General features: G+C 42.8%; 3 protein-coding genes across 11 annotated transcripts; 1 reads left to right on the top strand and 2 right to left on the bottom strand.

Annotated features, from left to right (window-relative positions):
- Nucleotides 1-1,775: 1,775 nt before the first annotated feature.
- On the top strand, nucleotides 1,776-2,658 carry LOC103979693 (arabinogalactan protein 20). The gene is made up of 2 exons (XM_009395872.3): nucleotides 1,776-2,035; nucleotides 2,414-2,658. The coding sequence occupies exons 1-2, from the start codon at nucleotides 1,921-1,923 to the stop codon at nucleotides 2,521-2,523; spliced, it is 225 nt and encodes a 74-aa protein (XP_009394147.2). The 5' UTR covers nucleotides 1,776-1,920; the 3' UTR covers nucleotides 2,524-2,658.
- Nucleotides 2,659-8,634: 5,976 nt separating this feature from the next.
- LOC135608565 (aluminum-activated malate transporter 9-like) lies at nucleotides 8,635-13,315 on the bottom strand. 3 transcript variants are annotated; one of them, XM_065101602.1, is made up of 8 exons: nucleotides 12,878-13,315; nucleotides 12,655-12,795; nucleotides 12,311-12,580; nucleotides 12,092-12,234; nucleotides 11,854-12,000; nucleotides 10,324-11,765; nucleotides 9,903-10,127; nucleotides 8,635-8,761 (listed from the first exon to the last, which is right to left on the bottom strand). In XM_065101602.1, exons 1-6 carry the CDS (start codon nucleotides 13,167-13,169, stop codon nucleotides 11,172-11,174), a joined length of 1,587 nt encoding a protein of 528 aa, XP_064957674.1. In that variant the 5' UTR covers nucleotides 13,170-13,315; the 3' UTR covers nucleotides 8,635-8,761; nucleotides 9,903-10,127; nucleotides 10,324-11,171. The 3 variants fall into 3 exon arrangements, with proteins under 3 accessions (XP_064957674.1, XP_064957675.1, XP_064957676.1); XM_065101603.1 differs by having other exon boundaries at nucleotides 12,655-12,877; nucleotides 12,999-13,315; XM_065101604.1 differs by having other exon boundaries at nucleotides 12,882-13,197.
- A 93-nt stretch (nucleotides 13,316-13,408) lies between these two features.
- On the bottom strand, nucleotides 13,409-17,850 carry LOC135581457 (probable protein ABIL1). 7 transcript variants are annotated; one of them, XR_010485570.1, is made up of 10 exons: nucleotides 17,611-17,850; nucleotides 17,069-17,151; nucleotides 15,621-15,771; nucleotides 15,450-15,549; nucleotides 15,274-15,366; nucleotides 15,087-15,171; nucleotides 14,936-14,988; nucleotides 14,752-14,852; nucleotides 13,665-13,893; nucleotides 13,409-13,544 (listed from the first exon to the last, which is right to left on the bottom strand). XR_010485570.1 is itself a non-coding variant. In XM_065101606.1 (9 exons), the coding sequence occupies exons 1-9, from the start codon at nucleotides 17,695-17,697 to the stop codon at nucleotides 13,732-13,734; spliced, it is 915 nt and encodes a 304-aa protein (XP_064957678.1). In that variant the 5' UTR covers nucleotides 17,698-17,850; the 3' UTR covers nucleotides 13,546-13,731. The 7 variants fall into 7 exon arrangements, 6 of the variants coding, with proteins under 6 accessions (XP_064957678.1, XP_064957679.1, XP_064957681.1 ...); XM_065101606.1 differs by lacking the exon at nucleotides 13,409-13,544 and having other exon boundaries at nucleotides 13,546-13,893; XM_065101607.1 differs by lacking the exon at nucleotides 13,409-13,544 and having other exon boundaries at nucleotides 13,546-13,890.
- Between the last annotated feature and the right edge of the window lie 545 nt (nucleotides 17,851-18,395).

Raw genomic sequence — 18,395 nt, 5'->3', positions numbered from 1 at the left:
AAGGCAACACACCTGGAATCTGTTCTCCAGCGTCCGGATAATTCCATGACTCGGAGACGAAGCAAATCGATCGACGAAGAAAACCCCACATCGATCCTTCGCCACTTTCTTGGACCCCAACAAAAAGCGAACTACTCGTCACAAGATCACGCCAAAATGACACAGACAAGAATCGAAACGAAGAAAACCGCACATCGATCCGTCGCCACTTGGAAACAGACACATACAAAAATCGAACCCAAGAAAACCTCACATCGATCCTTCGCCACTTGGAAACAGACACATACAAGAATCGAAACGAAGAAAACCTCACATCGATCCTTCGTCACTTGGAAACAGACACATACAAGAATCGAACCCGAGAAAACCTCACATCGATCCTTCGCCCCTTGGAAACAGAAACATACAAGAATCGAAACGAAGAAAACCCCGCATCGAGCCTTCGCCACTTTCTTGGACCCCAACGAAAAAGCGAACAATCACACGAGGAAGAGAAATCTAAAGAAACAATCATATACAAGAATCGAAACGAAGAAAACCCCGCATCGATCCTTCGCCACTTTTAGCGACATCAAGAAACCGGGTCTCACCTGGAACTGGAATTTACGGCAGAGGACGAAGCGATTCGCACGGGAGATCAAACCAAACCAAACCAGTTTATCAAAAGGTTCGATGAGGCGACAAGAGATCCAAGAAAGGAACAAAGAAGGAACTAAAACCAAAGAAGAGGAAGATGAAGCGCGTTTAAATTAAATTAAATTAAATAGTACAAACCATCAATTAGAGTTGCGGAGAGAGAGAGGAATAACTAACTATAGTGGGCGGTGGGTTGGAGGTGATTCTTGCTTCTACTCTCAGAAGTTAATGTAGGGTCCAGTGTGATGAGGGCTCGTGGCCATCGAAATCGTCCCGTCTCATCCCACAGCCGTCCGATTCGTAGAGTCCGTCTGATATCGCTTTTGGCCACGTTCCCGGACCCCAACGAAAAGCTAACCATCCACACGAGGCTTCCTAGGAGGGCCAGGCACGGATCACGAATCTCACAGCAGAAGGCGCAAACCACACCACGGATCCTAATAATGCCGAGAAGAGAGACTCGCACGCACGAATCTCACAGCAGAAGGCGCAAATCACACCCCCCTTGCACGGATCCTAATAATGCCGATAAGAGATACTCGCGCGCACGAATCTCAGAACAGAAGGCGCCAACCACACCAGAGGAAGAGGATTCCTCTTCCGCGCGAACCGCACCCGTATTTTTCGGGACGGTTGTGACGTGGCACAAGGTCAGGCGTACAAACTGGCCGAGCCCGACACCGGCCAGGCTGGGCTTGACGCGGCTCGGGGAGGCGGTACTCACGTGGGTGGGCCACGGGAGATGGGGACCACAGCGACGGCGTGCCCCGCCTCCCAATTTGTTTTCTATTTGGCAGAATTACGTACATATCCCTTGAAAGACTTCGATTTTTATCAGTCCCTATAAGTTTAACACATATATATATATATACACACTCCAAAACAAAACAAAAAAAAAATTATATCAATTATTTTTTTAATTAATTACGGTAATTTAATCAATTAAGACTGTAATTCCCACGTTCTAATCATGGCTAGAATTAGTTGGCATGAATATTTTAAGATTAATATGTCTGTGGAAAGCTTAAAAGTATTTCGTAACTTTTAAGGGACATGCATGTAAAATTGGGGCCATCGGATCCGCTATGGAGCTCCAAACCATCGGGTCCGGGAGATGTGTTCGAATCCAGAAAGGAAAAGAAAAATAATAAAAGACGAGGAAGTGAATCGAGCCGCATTGCCCTCTCCCAAATCCCGCTCCTCCTCTCTGCTCCGCCCGCAGAAGGAAGAGAGAGAGAGAGAGCGATCTCAGGGCGTGTTGTTCGCTTCTTGGTCTCGGAGGAGATGGCGGGGATTCCCAGGGCTTCGTTCGGTTTGGTGGCCGTCATGGTTCTCGCCTTGGCCATCCTCATGCCTGCCGTACAGGCCCAGGCCCCCGCTCCCTCGCCCACCAGCGACGGTGATCTGATGTTTCCTTTATTATTTTTTTTGTTTTCCTGCTGTTGTTATTGTTTTAGATGCCAAAGATCTGATGTTTTTGCTGCTTTTACGTCGATCTGATCTATTCTTTTTGGATCTTCCCCTTCTTTTATCCGTGTTTTGGTTTCTAATAGCTTAGGCACAATGTGCTGTTTCTTCGTACATTTAATCGCCGACAGATGTAAAAGATTTAATCTTTAAAGTAGAACAGTTGGCGCTGTTTTTCGAAGGGCGATGCTTTTGAAGTCTATGAGAGTCTTTTAGTGAGCTCGATCTATGAATGGTACTCTTTGGTTTGCCATGATTGCGTGTGTCGAAGGTTCGGAAGACTGATAAAAATGTTATATTTTCTGGGCAGGGACATCAATCGACCAAGGGATTGCTTATCTGCTAATGCTGGTGGCGCTGGTCCTGACCTACCTAATCCACCCCTTGGATGCCTCCTCTCCCTACAAGCTCTTCTTCTAAGCCTTTTGGGAGCACATGCATGCTTGTGATGGGGGGGGGTGGAGGATGTTTGTCATGTTGGTTGTATTTGGGTACTAGGGCTCGTTTAGTGTTGTGGTATTTGGACGCCTTTAATGGAATCATCATGTTGAGTTACCCTAGTTGTTCTTACTGCTTTTGTGGCCAATGCTTTTTGTTTTAGTTGCAGTGTGATGTGCCATGGTATAAAATGGATATTTAGGAATTATCATACACCGTTCTTTCCTTCCGGTATCAATGGGAGTCCTTTTCTGTTACGAGGGGTTTAGTAAATGAGCTTTTTGGCTCGCAGCAATTGCAAGGCATTTTGAAGAGGAAGGATCAATCTTGATGATGAGCTTTGAATCCAGGCTGCCATCACGTCTTGCTAATTCTGAGGCGCTGAGGGGGGCTACAAGCAGGACTACTGCACGTCCGATTATTTTCCATGTCAGTAAACATCAACTCATCAGCATAAAACTTGTTGTTGTGGTCAGCTGAAGGAATTAACTAGGTCACACTAGACAAAAATGGAAGGCATCAACAACCGCCTGTATGTCTCTCCACTAGCAAATGGCAATCACAACCGTATGTCTCTCTACTCGTGCCTCGACCAAGGGTATCAGCTCCACTCTAGGCCGGACTCTGTTTCTGGCTGTTTCCCTGCACATGTTGCGTCCTCGTAGGGCCAAGACACAGCAGGTGCTACAAGAAAGTCTGCTGTCTGTGCAGGTTGTAGGCACATGTTGCGTCCCCGTAGGGCCTAGACACAGCACGGGTCTGCACTCCACCACGTGCGGTGCAGATGACCATAAATTCTTTTTATTCAGCGTGTGGAAAGTTCGTTCATGGTTCATTTCAAACAGCGGTTTCCTCGCCCCCCTCATACTCACTCGAATTATATATAGCTTGACTAACCATATAATGGTAAAGGATTTGCATCATTTCTAATTTAAGCTGTTGCTAAGAGAAATGGATGGAGACATCTTATTTACGAGCGACAAACTTGTCCTCCTCTCCCTCTCACTCTTGTTTTCTTGATTTGATATGAGCTCAATGATTTATTGTAGCAGGGAACCAACCTAAGCAAATTATATAACTGTTGATGTTACCACCAACAGTAACAGTAACAACAACCGTAGTGTTCCAGCACACCAAAGGGATGCGGCAGAATGTCCCCTCGAGCGCCGGAGGTTGATTGTTTAGGATCTGGAGCAATTGCATACAACCGGGGCCCAACCTGCATCTTTGCCATCCCCTTTGGAAACCATTCATTTAAGCCGATTTTAACAGTTCAGACCATCATAACAAACTATCAATGTTCTAAAATGCAATATACTCAGTTGTATATGCTTGTATGCACAGGCATACATGTGCAGCCATATCACAACCTAGCATAAGCTTCTTATACGTGAACCTGTTGTCGACATATGGTTTGGATAGGCATTGCAATTTGTATTAGCACTAGTGTACTTTTCAACTATCGGTATTACTTGAGTACTATTATGTGTTCTTCGATAATATGCCATTCATGACTTAACGTTCACCCATTTCTTGTGACACACCACTCAATTAAGTTCTTAAATGTACATCATTGACATCCTAAACTTTTCTAGTTGGTCCGAGTATGTATATACTTATCAGCAACTTAGACTTGATTGTATATTTCTTTATTTGTACTCAAATGAGGATCATCTTAAATATTAATGGAACCACATTATCTGGCCCCCATATGCTTCTGCATACCTTGACTGTTGGATTACTGTGGCCACTACTTGGAATACTACAATCTGCATACTGCAATCTGCGACAAGTAAAATAGGTTGGAGAAACGAGGAGAGAATTCGGAGAATCCACTTCTCTCCATTCCTTCTCTCCGCAAATAGAGAGACTTGGAGCAAGGTGACCGTAAAGGTTTATCTAAATATTTTCTTTTTTTTATTTGTCCTTGTGTGACAGGAAAGGAATTGCATAGTCTAAAATTATTAAGTGCTTGTTATCACCTCCTCTTCACCCGTCAAACCAAACGAAAGAGGGCTAATTATCTCTTTAGTATCCAAATCCTTACACCTAAAAAATTTAGGTCCCGATCCATAGATCTAAAAAATTTACATAAGAATCTCTATAGTTATGAAAGTGAAACATATAACTTCATTTATCCTAATATCATTGGTTTTATCGACGGGAGCACGAAAACGATAAGTAAAAAGTAATTTCAACATCCCAGTTATATTTTCAGTGGTGATAAACGACGACACCGTTAGAGACCGCAAGAGAGGTATGATAAGAGATTGAGACAAAGGGAGATGATGACGCAGATGTCGACGCTTTGCATTGACGTCAACGCCAACAATGATACAGGAACGGGCAATGCTGCTCTGCATTTGTGTCCATGCTGATGCAAATGTCGAGCGATTCTTTCATCGCTCTGCATTCGTGTCGACGTCGGCAACAATGCGACGAAGGGTAACATTGTTTTACATTTGCATTGACACTGATGCAAAAGTCGAGCGACCCTTTCGTTGCTCTACATTTGCGTCAAAGTCGATATAAATGCCAAACGATCCTTTTATCGTTTTACCTCCTTATCCACAACAACTACTCATGGGCTCCAACAACATCATTCAACCTCGCTCTATGGCAACTTTCTTGTATGTGCAAGTAGATCAAATACCTATATGACAGTTTTTGAGATGAAATTGTCATTAAAAGAAGTGCAATCGTTTTATATCATCTCATCCTCAATCGATACCCAATTATCTATGGAGGTAAAGAAATTCTATCACAGAGTGGTACAGCCCTGCGTCCAAGCAATCTCCATCTAAATCAAAATAGAAGGTAGACGCAAGGAGGATCTGAGGAATTCGAGTCAGAAGATCAACACGACGCTAATAATTAAACATCTACGAGAGAAGCATCAATATCAGTAAGACCAAAATCTACATATTAATTAATATGTGGGAAAAAGATGCAGTAAAAGGATAGTGGAGGGGAAGCATCGGAATCCGAGATACCTGCGCTGCAAGACGTATGGAGGCCCTTCTGGAGATCCTTGAGCTCCTCGAGAATCCGCTTGGAAGCCATCGCCAAGCGTCACCCCCCTGGTCCTGACTCCCGATCCGTCGAAAGCCCCACGGAAACATAGATCGATCGGAGTAGTAAGATAACAGGTGGGAACAAGAGATCGGTCAAAAAGAAAGTGAAACAAATTGAAGCGAGACAAAGATAGGAAGGGAGAGAGAGAGAGACGCGGTACCGGTGGCGAGGGTTTCTTGGATTCCTCCCCCTCCCGCCCCTTTCCTCTGTATCTCGCTGCCGTCTCTCTCTGGGCGCGCTTGGCCGAGAGAGAGAGAGAGACAGAAGCTTGATTCAATTCTTGAATGACTTATATGCGACCAGGAGGAGTCGAGATCCAAGATGCTGCTGATGATGACAATAAGGACGGCTATGATTGTAACCGGTCCATCACGCGCTGGACACGTGATCGATGCCTTTGTGTTGCCCACGGTTGGAGACAAGGATGGTGATCCGAAACTGAAATGAACGGGTTAGGTTTGACCAGATCCGGCCCAATCTCTCGTGAGTGGGCTTTACTCGGTCCGGCTTGCTCAACATCAGATGTGCTGCCCACTCTGTAACCAGAGCAACTTGCTCACCATCCTTTTGACCATGCCTGGTTTCTGGATCATATCGTCGAGCAAAAGACCATGTATTAATTCAATTACAAAGCAGAATATACAGTAATCAATCGAGGATTCTACCGCATCAATTCATGGACAAATAAATAGAAGAAAAAAATAAGGAAAAGAAAGTCGGGTGTGGTTACCTGCAAGTAAGACGACAAGGCCTCGGCAGCAAATGTCCTTTCAGCGTCATCCGAAAATTTCATATATATCGGGCAAACACCAAACATCTCACTCATATGATTCTGCAGAAAAGGTTGCTCTATAAAAATGTGCATACAGGATTCCCTCGAAATCTAGTATTACTGCCACCAAAATTTCTAAATGGCAGAAAATATACAGGTATCAATTGCTTGTCATTGTTACATTATTTGGCAAGCTTGGGATGGGAGGAATATGATAAATATATGTTATGCTTGTCACCTTGAATGCCTGACAAAGATTAGCTGGCTGATCTCCTCCATTTATAGTTGCTTCAGTCCTCAGAGCTGCAGTGTGTGTGACTTTAACAGCTTTCATTGGGTATCTATCTGCATTATAATGGAGGATGTTGCTGTTGATTTACCAATTAGGACATAACTAGTTTGTGTATAATCTAATAAGTAGATGTGGGATTATATAATCGCACTAACAAAAGGAAGAATAAATGCTAAAAGGTAGAGCAACAAAAGAAGGACAAATGCAAAGGCAGGACTTGAATCACATTCCTACAGTTGAAGAATATTGAGGAGTGGGGGAGGAATTCATACTTTCCATGAGCAGTTTCCCCAGAGAGCATTATTGGATCTGAACCCTCACGAACCGCAATACCAATATCCAAGACGTCTGCACGGGATGGCGTCGGATGAACAATCATGCTTTCAGCATGTTTGTTGCTACAATAACAGCTTTCACATGCTCCTGCATATTCTAATAATTTCCTCCTGCACATTTGGAACACGAGGTAAGACATTGAATAATACAGCACATAATTACTCACTGGACATATGCCCTTGGGCGTTAGAGCTTTACACAAAATATAACATTAAAACAAGCCTTTATATCGTGGCTGTTGATCGCCATAGGTACCTGCAGCAGTGGAACTTCATCGATAGGGAGTTAAGCTCCAAGATCCCCTCTAGCAACTATTGCCTACAGAAAACACAGAAGAAATTACATAATTGAAGATCAAGGTTACCAGCAAATAGAAAAGTCAGCATATGTTACAGAAAAAAATATTATGTTGAAAGAGAATCAAGCTCAAAAGGGGATCGCCTCAAAATAAGCACCAAGTAATCTAAGAGATCTGACTAAAAGAAACTTGCAATCAACTAGCTAGAGAAAATAAACAGGAATACCAATCTATTATATATAGTGAGGCTTCACAAACAGAAAAATAAACAGAAAGGACAAGAGTGACATCCACTTAACCCCTTTTCTTTCGAAGTTCAAAACACTGCTAAATTGAGACTGGTATTATACCTTATGTTTCTATAACTTGGGCAACAATGTGGGTGTGCCTTCAGAATAAATAAAGGCATAACTCATTAAGGATTTTTCGATGCTCCAAAGTGGCATCATATGGTGTTTTTTTCCATATTTTACAAGTGCAAGTCCTAGACAAAATATACAAGTGAACTACGCCAAAAGAAACATTGACAAATTAATTTATCTTTACATCTGCTTCATATGTTTTCCATTTATCTCTTTATGCAAATAATGACTCTCGACAAATATTCATTCTTGCACAATGTCTGTTAAAATAAAATGTTCTCCCCGTCAAACACAAAACATTTTTCTTTTCGGACATACCAATATTAAAGACTGTAAGCATTAAGTTCTAATGAAGGTTTACACAAGAATCAACAACATGTGACTGTGTAACTCGTATCATAGTAGTTAAGCTTGATCAGCGGTGAAGCACTACATCACATCAAATACATTAATTGATACCATTATGCCTTATCTTAAGATACCCGTATGTACAAACCACTTGTAAGCTTAGCAGCATCCATGTTTAATATACAACATTCAGATGCTTACCCCATCAGATGCGTGACCATGGAATGCAGATTAGGAATCGAATCCGCGCTTCCAATTTTGACAATAACATGTATGTCTGCATTACAACTTGACAAAATGAATCAAAAGATTCAGTGCCAACAAGGAAAGTTCTGATCTTTTGAGGCACTTAAAAAGAGATTTCAACCAAAACTAGGACCGAGCATCTGGTTTTGAGATAATCCTTCAATTCATGGACAACTTTTGCATCTCTGACAAAGGAAACTGCATAAAAGTCCACATTGTTTTCAACTCCAAATTTGATATCGTCCCAATCTTTTTCTGCAAGGAATAAAAAAAAATTATTATACCAGAAATACAAAGTTCAAATATCTATTAGACAAATGACTTAATTAGAAGCACAAAACCAAACATAATTTCTCTAACTTACCTGTGATGGATGGCAAGGTTGCACTCTTTCCTCTAACAATCAGATGCCTCCTGGACTATCCCATCAACGACTTCACACGTGACAGAATCCTCAGTTTTTGACATAATCAATAGAGACATCATTCCTCCTGTAGCATAAACAAGATCAGTTTCCTAATTGCCCAGCGATAGACATACATCAAGATGAAAAGTGAAAGGCTGTTTGCTACTTGTCCAGCATTAGATATCAAAAACATTACCATTTTTTGTGCTTTGTTTCTGGTTACAGAAACAAGGTTAAAGAATGGACGTAAGCAAATCATTTAATCACAACTCATATACAAACATTGTGTTTGTCTATATGGAATCCTCAATCCGTTACTTCTAATTAGAGGCACATCCTTCATTCATGCCAATTATTCTGAACACTGCAAAAGTTTTTATGTCATCATAGTATTAAATATTGACCTCAAACTCCATACTGTGTAAAATAGTTATTGAGCCAACTATATTCCGTAAATTACATGTATGCAAACAGTGCAGAACAAACATTTGTTGCTTATATCAGAAAGGATCAAGTCCCTTTTATATTTTGAAAGACTTCATTAGTGATGTATAAGAGATGTGACATGAATTGTGAAAAATAAAGAGATGGGAAATGAAATATATCATAAAAGAAACTTATTGGACAGTACCAGCTACCAACGTTTGTGAAAATAAATGTCATGTAACTATATCTCGAAAGATCATTTGAATCAGACCAGACATTTTTACTTGCCATCTACAAGAAGCATGCCACCAACTTCTACATCATTAACGAAGTCATCATAGCTGACACTAACACACGTCTCTGAGCCAACTCCTCCTTTTATCTCAAAAGTGAATTCTCGTCTACTTGTTAAGGTAATCAGCTGTGGTGAGTCACCACTCCTAACCTCAGGCCCCTAAGACAGAACATGCAGATACAAGAAAATCATATTAAGAAACCAGCGGAAGGGATATGCACGACGAAGGAACCAGTGAACATTTGCAAGATTGTTAGCAACAGTGTCCGATATTTGTCGTCAAGATCAGGTAAAATAACTATCCAGTATATTGACTCTCAAATCACGAAGCCTTTAAAGATACTAAGACGTTTGTGCTTGCATCATACAACATAAAGAAAAAGAAGTATACGCACTGCAGCATTCTAGTAAACATAAACTCAGTATGCATTCGTGGGATACAAAATGATGTCACCGAGATCCAAAAGAAGCCAGAGGAATGAAATAGCAGTCGGAAGAAACCTGCCTTGGTGTCAAGCATGAGATCGATGACTTTTGATGAGATGCATGGTCTCCATGCGACATGTTCGACCGAGCAACATTCATGCCAGCCTCGGCTAGCTTCCATATCATGTCCCTTGTGTTGGTCGATGGGCCGATGATGGTGCAGACTATCTTAGTCTGCCGCACCACATTCGGCTTAGACCACAATCCCTTGGGAACTTCCCCAAATTGCTGAATACCCTTCTTCCTGCAACCAATTAATCGTCTTCAATTTGTAATAATCTTTAACAAGATTATAATGATTAAAAACCCACTGAAATGAAAGAAATGGCAAGCACATAATGCACTGGAGACGAGCAATCTTCGACATGAAATAAAAGGAAAAGGGAAAGAGGAATAAACGGAAAAGACAGTTGAGAGGTTGGAATCCGATAGGTGAACACCTTTAATATGTCATCCGGGAAGACAGGAAGAACACCGGCGTCGGAACGAGCGAGCGGCCTCGCCACGGCAACTGCTGTCTATCTCGATCCTCTGCTACTTTTCCTGGGGGAAGAACCTCGGGGGTGGCGTCAAAGGCCTGAGCTCGTGGAGATGGCTCCTCGCGTCCCCGGATCCGGAGCCCGATGGCGAAAGGCGAGAGAGACTTGGATGGGGATGGATCGCGTCGCCACCACCTGCGCCATGGCGTCCACCTCCCAAAATTACCACCACATTCGAGCAGAGCCCTTCTTCGTTGGGGAGATCGCCGCGGGCACCTGCGCCATGGCGTCCACCTCCCAAAATTACCACCACATTCGAGCAGAGCCCTTCTTCGTTGGGGAGATCGCCGCGCCCGCGCCCGCGCCCGCGCCCGAGATTTGTCTTTGATCTCCTGCTAATGCGATCGCATGTACGAAACATGGAGCGACGCCCTCCAGGCGACCCGTTACGAAAAACTACCTGACCTGTGATCAGAGCACGCAGATATGGTCCCACAAGGGGACCCAGCACCGGAGCGCCGTGAGACGGTTCCGACAGGAACGGGCAGGAGCAGAGGGTCCTCTGTAGTCCAAATCCGAACTTGTAACCCAACCCATGCCATGCATGAATGTATCCCAAATTCCAGTCTGATAAAAGTCAAATGACGTGGTTTATAGCATTCATTAGGTGTATTATCATTGGTTTGGACTTTTAATTGTTTTGGATCAACGATCTCGATGCATAAGAATAAGTTGCATCCGCTTATGGTCAACAGCAAGATGTTGGATTTTGCTTAATGATCATAGCCTTTTCCTTTTTTCTTTTAATGTTATTTTGTACGTTCTAAGCCCGCCTGTTGCTTGAACTTTGCAGTTGCAGCGAGTTGCTCGACTGCATCGACCAGGTGATCGAGGCGAGCGACGAACTCGATGAGCAGCAAGGCGAAGGTGGCAAGCGAGAGAGCTGCGGTGCTCTCCAACGCACGCATCCTGGTGATCAGCTCGGCGCTGTCACCTCCTCCGTCTTCTTCTTCCAGCTCATCCACCTCCCTCGACGGCCACGAGTACAGCCTCCTCTGCTGCTTTTTCATGGTCTCATGATAAGTCCGGGTCTGCGGTTGTGCAGTCGCCGGACTGCGTTCAGCCTCGCGGTGTAGTTTGCTGGATGGATCAGATCCAGATCCATGAGAACAATCTTTACCGGTCGGCTTGTGAGGGAAACCATGTGAGTTGAGGAGGTAAGAGTGCAGGTCCACGGATCGCTGAAGACGATCGGTGGAGACACGAACACGCATGAGTTGGCTCACTCGAACGGTATGCTTCATGTTGCCGAGATCATTCGCCAAGCCGCGGAGCAGCTCTGCTGCTTCGACTGTTGCCTCAAGGATCTCTGTTTGGAATGTGACTCGAAGCTCGATCGGTGCCTGCAACCAATACGACACAAGTAGGTAGAATCGGCTTCTTTACAGAGGGAAGAAGGAAGGAGAGCGAGCACGAGGATTCGAACATCACCTGTATCTCCGAACGCAAACAGCCGTAGAGCGCCATCACTTCGTAAGCACAGTGCCGGAGCACGGCTCCGACCTTGACGTACTCCGACCAAGCACCGTAGTAGTGCCTGAACCTGCCGTGCGGCGGCTCCCACTTCGCCGAATTCGCCTGCGGAAGCATGCACGCAATGCCACCCCAAATAAATCCTAGATCGATGCATTGCGGAGATTGCAATCACGAAGCAGACGAGATCGATTACCAAAGACTCGATCCTCGCGGATGAGTTCAGTATCGCTCTGCATCTCTGGCACGCAGGGTCGTCAGGGAATTCATCGATGACCACCCTCTTGCAGAACTCCGTGTGCTCTAAGCCATCGCCGCTCAAGTACTTCCTCGCACATTCTAAGCCCACAACACAGATGCGATGGAATGAACCACGGCATGAGAGTTTACGCTAAGCGGCGAGAGAAGCGCAGACCTTCGAGCGACTCGGCGACACAATAGAAGCTGTTAACAAGCTCCTCGTGCAGCTGCTCGCCGGCCCATATGGGGAAGACGAGTAGATTGACGCCGACGGTGACCGCCGCTCCGATCGCGATCGAGTACAGGCGCTCCATGGCGGTCCTCATCGGGTTGCTCATGCGATAGGTGGAGACTACAATGAGGCAGTAAGTGAAGAGGATGACTCTAAAGCCATACTCGTAGGGGACACATGAAGGCCACAGCTTCACGAAGGAAGTCGCAGCTCCTGCAAGTTCCAAAAGTCTACCGTTAGCGAAATCTGAAGCCGACTATCGTCGTCGTAGGACAGATTGTGCATACCTACGAGGAAGATGCTGAAGCCAACAACAAATGGCTCGACAAAACGGCCGCTGCTCATGGATATCCCGATCACCAAGATTGCGAAGATGCCGGCGAACAAGCTTCCGACGGCTCGGTTGAATCCCCGGTACAAGGTTGCACCTAGACGAATCATCCTTGAGAGAAATCTAACGGCGATGAAAGGCAGATGTTTGCATGATCTGCTGCGGTGAGGTGTACGCACCTACAGTGTATTCGAACATGATGCCGACGGTTAGGATGGACCAGAGGATGTTGGTGCCAAAGACCTCGAAGGGCCGCTGGATTAGTCCGAGCAGGGAGACGAGAAGCATGGCGAGACCAACCTTCAGCGCGAAGGTCACCCTGTTGGTGTCCTCCTCCGCGAACTCCAACACATCTCGAATGCATTTGGTGAGCAGCGAGCTCTCCTTGCTCGACTTCTTCACGAACTCAGGCAGTACGGCGTTGGGTGACAAGCTCACGTCGACCTTGTTGCTGCTTCTGCTTCCATTCATTCTCCTAAGCGTGTCAAGATTGACGACAAGGTACCTGCTACTGGAAACGATCGTCACAAGGAGAGCGGTAATTTATAGTGTGTGAGCAAGGAAAGGAAAGGAAAGGAAAGGAGTGGCGGCTAAGGAAGAAGAGAGCATAATGTAGAACGTAACGCGAAGAATAATCCTAAAATAATATTAGAATATGATCGAAAGATGCTGCTCGACAGCAATAATGCAGTGGTGGATGGAACAGCTAAGAATATAACAAACAGGTGATAAGAATGCGCATGTACAGTCAAAGTTTAGATACTGCAACTTTGCCCACTGGTAGCCTTCAGTATCTATCATTGATGGAGGATGAATTGAGTTGGGAATTAGTGAACTCGCAAGTTGCTGAAAGAGAACAACACAATTTTATGCATTCATAAATCTAAAGACAAGGGGAGAAACACCTGACAGACAGATACAAGCATGCATCTACAACAGTCACATCACAATGAGGCAGTTGCTTACTCGGTTCAAGAACATGAGCATTCTACTAAAGAGGAGATGACGCAATTCGCTGGCAGAAAAAAACCCATCAGGATACCAGAACTCGTTTGGGCTTCAAGGTCTTGTTTCTTGGGAAAAATGCTGAGAGAATGCTCCTGTTGCGAGCAGGAGGCGGGCAGATCTCACGCCGTCCCGAGTTGTCGAAGGACTTGAATCCTGAGAGGGTCTTTGTGCCACCCACTGGGTCCTGCTAACAAAATGACATCCCACGAGATCAAATGAGTTATGCACATGAGAAACGATCTCGGAAAACAGAAAACTCATAGTTGTGATCAACAACAAAGTGTGTCTGTCAGAATTCCGGTTCCAATAGAACACAAACTCGTCCATAGTGCATGCGTTAAGTCCAAGTACGGTCATGTCATGGAATATGATGCATAGAAAGTTATAAAACAACTGCACGAGTTGCACACTCTTGTTTTGACTGTGGATAAGTTACCGAAAAATGCGGATATCATCGTTGTGATTATCCTTCATTCAACAAAGCTAACAAGGCATTAGGTATAAAATTCCGATGTGACATTATCTTATCTGATGTGAAATATCTTCATCAAATTTCAGGGAACATTTTGTCATTCTGTGGAGAATAATTATAGGGGCACCATCATTTCTACGGTAAGAATGCAAATAAATACTTTTGTCAATTAAAGAGGGAACACATGTTCAACCACATGGCTGACAAGCAAGGTGAAAAATTTCCGTATTGCAGAAATATGTTATATATACTCTTTCAGAACTATTCCTGGTAGACAGGTTTCAGAATAAAGAAGGAACCTAAAGCATGATGATGATTATCAAACAATAGTGGGGGAACAACAAACATGATACAGCAATTCAAAGCAGATGTTTGATAATAAAGCAATATCGATTGGTGTTGCCATAAAATTTGAATAAATAGAGGACCATTGCATTAAAACTCACTGCCCTCACATCTTTTATTCTCCCATCTCATGGTAGATGAACTTTTGAATTAATGCAAGAAAAAGAGTTCCTTTGTATATGCAACTTGCTTAGCTTCATTTAGTTAAAAGCTGTTACACTATTTTACCTTCACACCAAATGTGCAAGATGCAGGATCAGTAGTTGGATGTCCCTTGGCAGCCTGAAGGTGACTCTTTAAGGGCAGTGGTGCAGTAGGCTCCTCTGCTTCTGAAATTTTACATGAACTTAAATACTTTGCAAATACTAATAGAAGGAAAACATCATGTAGAAGACATTGAGATGCAAGATACCCAAAAGATGGAAAGAATCAGAAGTCACTTTAAAATCTTTAGATTCTTCAGCCCTGCCAGAAGAGAAGAACATAACATTTAGGTCACAACAACGGAGCGAAGCTAGGCAAACCATTATAAACAGTGGTTGGGGAGTATTGCAGAAGCTTGCCGTGGTGCTGTATGAGGCTCACTACTTGGTGCAGAGTTGCTCTCTGAGGACAGGTGCCAAGATAACGTTTTTGGAGCAAGGTTTCCTGTGAAGTAAAGATACAAAAGGAAGCTTAAGGTTCAGGATTAACATATCTCAAAACCAAGCTGCATCAGTACATATGGACTAAAAACAAAAAACTGCACACCTGAAGCATGTGGAAGAGGTTTTGATTGAGCACGAGTTAGATTGTTAGCTATTTGTAGCTTTGAACTGCTTTCCACCCTTTTACCTACCACATCTAGCTCGGTTATCAAATCAAAAATTTAGATATACCATCTAACCATTTCCTAAAAGAAGACAGGAATACTTATTGTCTCATACTTGGTAAAATGTAATGTTTGCGATGCCTCCTTGTTGTTCCGAACAATTGCTGCTGCCTAAGACCTTCTTTATCGGTGAAAGTTTGGCAAGTAATAATTTGCTGAAAATGAGAAAGAACACTAGTTCAACACTAAATTTTAAAAATGTTGCTGTATTTCATATAACATTAACCTGATTGAGGCAATAAATTTTCAGCTCTATGGTTGAGACATCTGATGATTGTTGCTCAAAAAGGTCAGTCAATTTGTAAGCAACAGTACCAAGGTGATCAACAGCATTGACTAGGGCTCGGACAGCATATTCTTTCAGGTTATCCAACACCCTGAAAAAGGATGCAGTTACATTTTCATAACAAAGCAAAAAAGTCATTCTCAATTAGCTTGGTGAAAGTTTGAGGTTGTGATTCTCTGCATTTTCCTAAAAAAGATAATCTGTATGTGTAAACTCCAAATGTTCGACATAAAGACAATATTATCATAGTTGGGGATTTACAATTCTGAATAAGTGAATTATATATTTCTTAATGTTTACAAGAATATTGAAAGACACTTGGTCGCCAATCAACTGCATGCAGCTATCATTCATCTAGTTAAAGAGCAGCTCTGTGATGGTAAAAGACACTACTTTAAGTATTATCAATTTCGTTTATCTCGCAAGTAAAACTGAGAAGCACCCAATATCATACCGAGCTGTGCCATGTTGGTAAACACTTAGAACTTGCTATACAGACTACGCATTTTTTAGTTAAAAAAAATTATCCTCAGTGTTGAAGTAAACAAATACAGTTTACACATTTAGATATATTACAGTGCCGTTTGCTTTTATGCTTGTCTCTCAATGAAACTAGTTTAATCTAAAAATAAAAACCTTGAATATGAGACCTTTTTCCAGATGAGAGAACACCCATTTCTTGTTTTGGGACTTGATGTGCTCAAAGAGCAATGAATTTGAAGAAAGACGCTATCCACATGTTTCTTCAGGGAAAAAAAAGGGGGATTTCCATGCTTCTCAAGAAAATTTTTGCAGAATTAGATGATGGGAGATCTCATAACCATCTTCACATACCATCGAGTATGATTCAATGATGTCAAACCAATGTTTGATGATGCACTAAGTTATTCATTTGTCTTATACTGTGGTATTTATTGACTAGAAACGATATTTTCTTGCGAGAACAAATAAAGCAACTAATAAGGTTTTTATGAAAATAAACCTATCAGAAGCAAAAGTGAAGTGAACTATTTTTGGTATTTCATCTTCAGCTATCAAAATTTGTGGCAATAAATGCCCATGAATGATCTGTTTGGTACAATTACAGTCAGCAGGTTCCCTCAGTTTGGTCCCTACCATGTTCAGTTAATTGGATGTCGATACTGGTACCATCCAAATAGCATCATCGTACAGCATCACATGAAGCAGGTATCTTTGGACCTTGTGAAAATTCCATATACTCAATTTACCCAGGAAAACGAAAAAGGAACACTCTGCTTGATGTATGTTATCCATATAGCAATACAAGGAGAAAAAAAATATATAACTTTTTTTTCCAAGAAGACATATAGACAAAGGATCAAGAACAGAGTTCCATGGAAGCAAAATCATAGGAAAGTAGATCTTACATCTGTTTCTGTTCACTGTGAAGGTAGGATTTTTCACAGTACTCGGCAGCAGAGTAAAGCTGAGGTCTCAGATTCTTGAGTTCCTAAACATTGTCAGCATCGATGAGCACAAATTTTGATGTGTTATAGACGTCGAATATGTACAAAAATAGATGATATCGAAATAGAACTGAACTACAAAACCTAAGTAAAAGCATATCGTTCAGTCCAAAGGACACGAATCCTCAACTGATTAATCACAGAACAAAAGAACCCGTCCATCTTTGCTTCCCACTCTAGTTAATCCACAGTGGAGCGAAGAAGAGTGGGTGACTCGAGATCGATGTGGATCTGAAGCAAGGGGCACCGAAAAATTGGAAGCGCCAACGAACATAATCATCTCAAATGCTAATCATCATCAACTCATACAAGAAAAGAGGAAAAATCATTACGCACGCACCAAACCAAACGACAGCAAAGAGAGGTATCAGATCCGGAAAGCCGCGGAGGCAACAATGGGAAGGAGAGGAGGGACCCGGGTCGGAAGGAGCGGACGAGACCACCTGCAAAGCCTGGACGAAGCCCTTGCTACGCTCGAGAGAGACCTCGTCGAAGGTCATGGCCGCGTTCTCCGGCCGCCATTGCTGCATTCTTGTTGCTCCCCCTCCCGCTCTCTCCGCAACACCAGCACCGCGATCCGAAGAACAAAGAGAGAAGGGAAACGAAGAAGCCGAGGGTACGACCAGGAAGTTCTTCGATGAGAGGAAGCAAAGATTAGATCTCTGCTCGCCGTCTCCTCTCTCTCCCCCTTAAATTGCAATAAAGAAGAGGGAGGAAGCGATACCGGGAAACGTTATTTTTTGATTACTTTAATTTAAATAAAATATAAATATGCGAAGCAGAAAGGCACCAATGAAATGATGATCATAATGATTGACGGTGATATGATCGATGGTGCGCAATATTAACCATCATCGTGTTATGCATTTGTCTTTAATCTTCTTTTTTCGTACATAGTTTATTATAAAAATTATCATAAGATTTATATCTTATCATGCTAATTATTTTTATTAAAACTCACATATATGCAAGAATGTATGTATGCATGCACATATACGCTTCCACATGTATGCATATTGTAATTTATTGTCCAAGTTGTCCCTTATCAAAATGAGGTACGCTTACCACGAGCGAGTGATGCATAGTAGTAGTATATACTATATATACATATACTACATGCCAAACGCCATGGCAGCCGCATCATGAGGATCTTTCACATCTAGCAATTTATAATTCATTATGATACTCTTGACGAAGTATTATTATTATAGGGAAGCGTTAGAGATTA

Source organism: Musa acuminata, chromosome BXJ2-3 (genome assembly GCF_036884655.1).
Source record: "Musa acuminata AAA Group cultivar baxijiao chromosome BXJ2-3, Cavendish_Baxijiao_AAA, whole genome shotgun sequence".
In the NCBI taxonomy this organism is placed as follows: Eukaryota; Viridiplantae; Streptophyta; class Magnoliopsida; order Zingiberales; family Musaceae; genus Musa; species Musa acuminata.
Note: the sequence above shows the minus strand (reverse complement) of the source record. Positions and strands in the feature narration are given on the sequence as shown.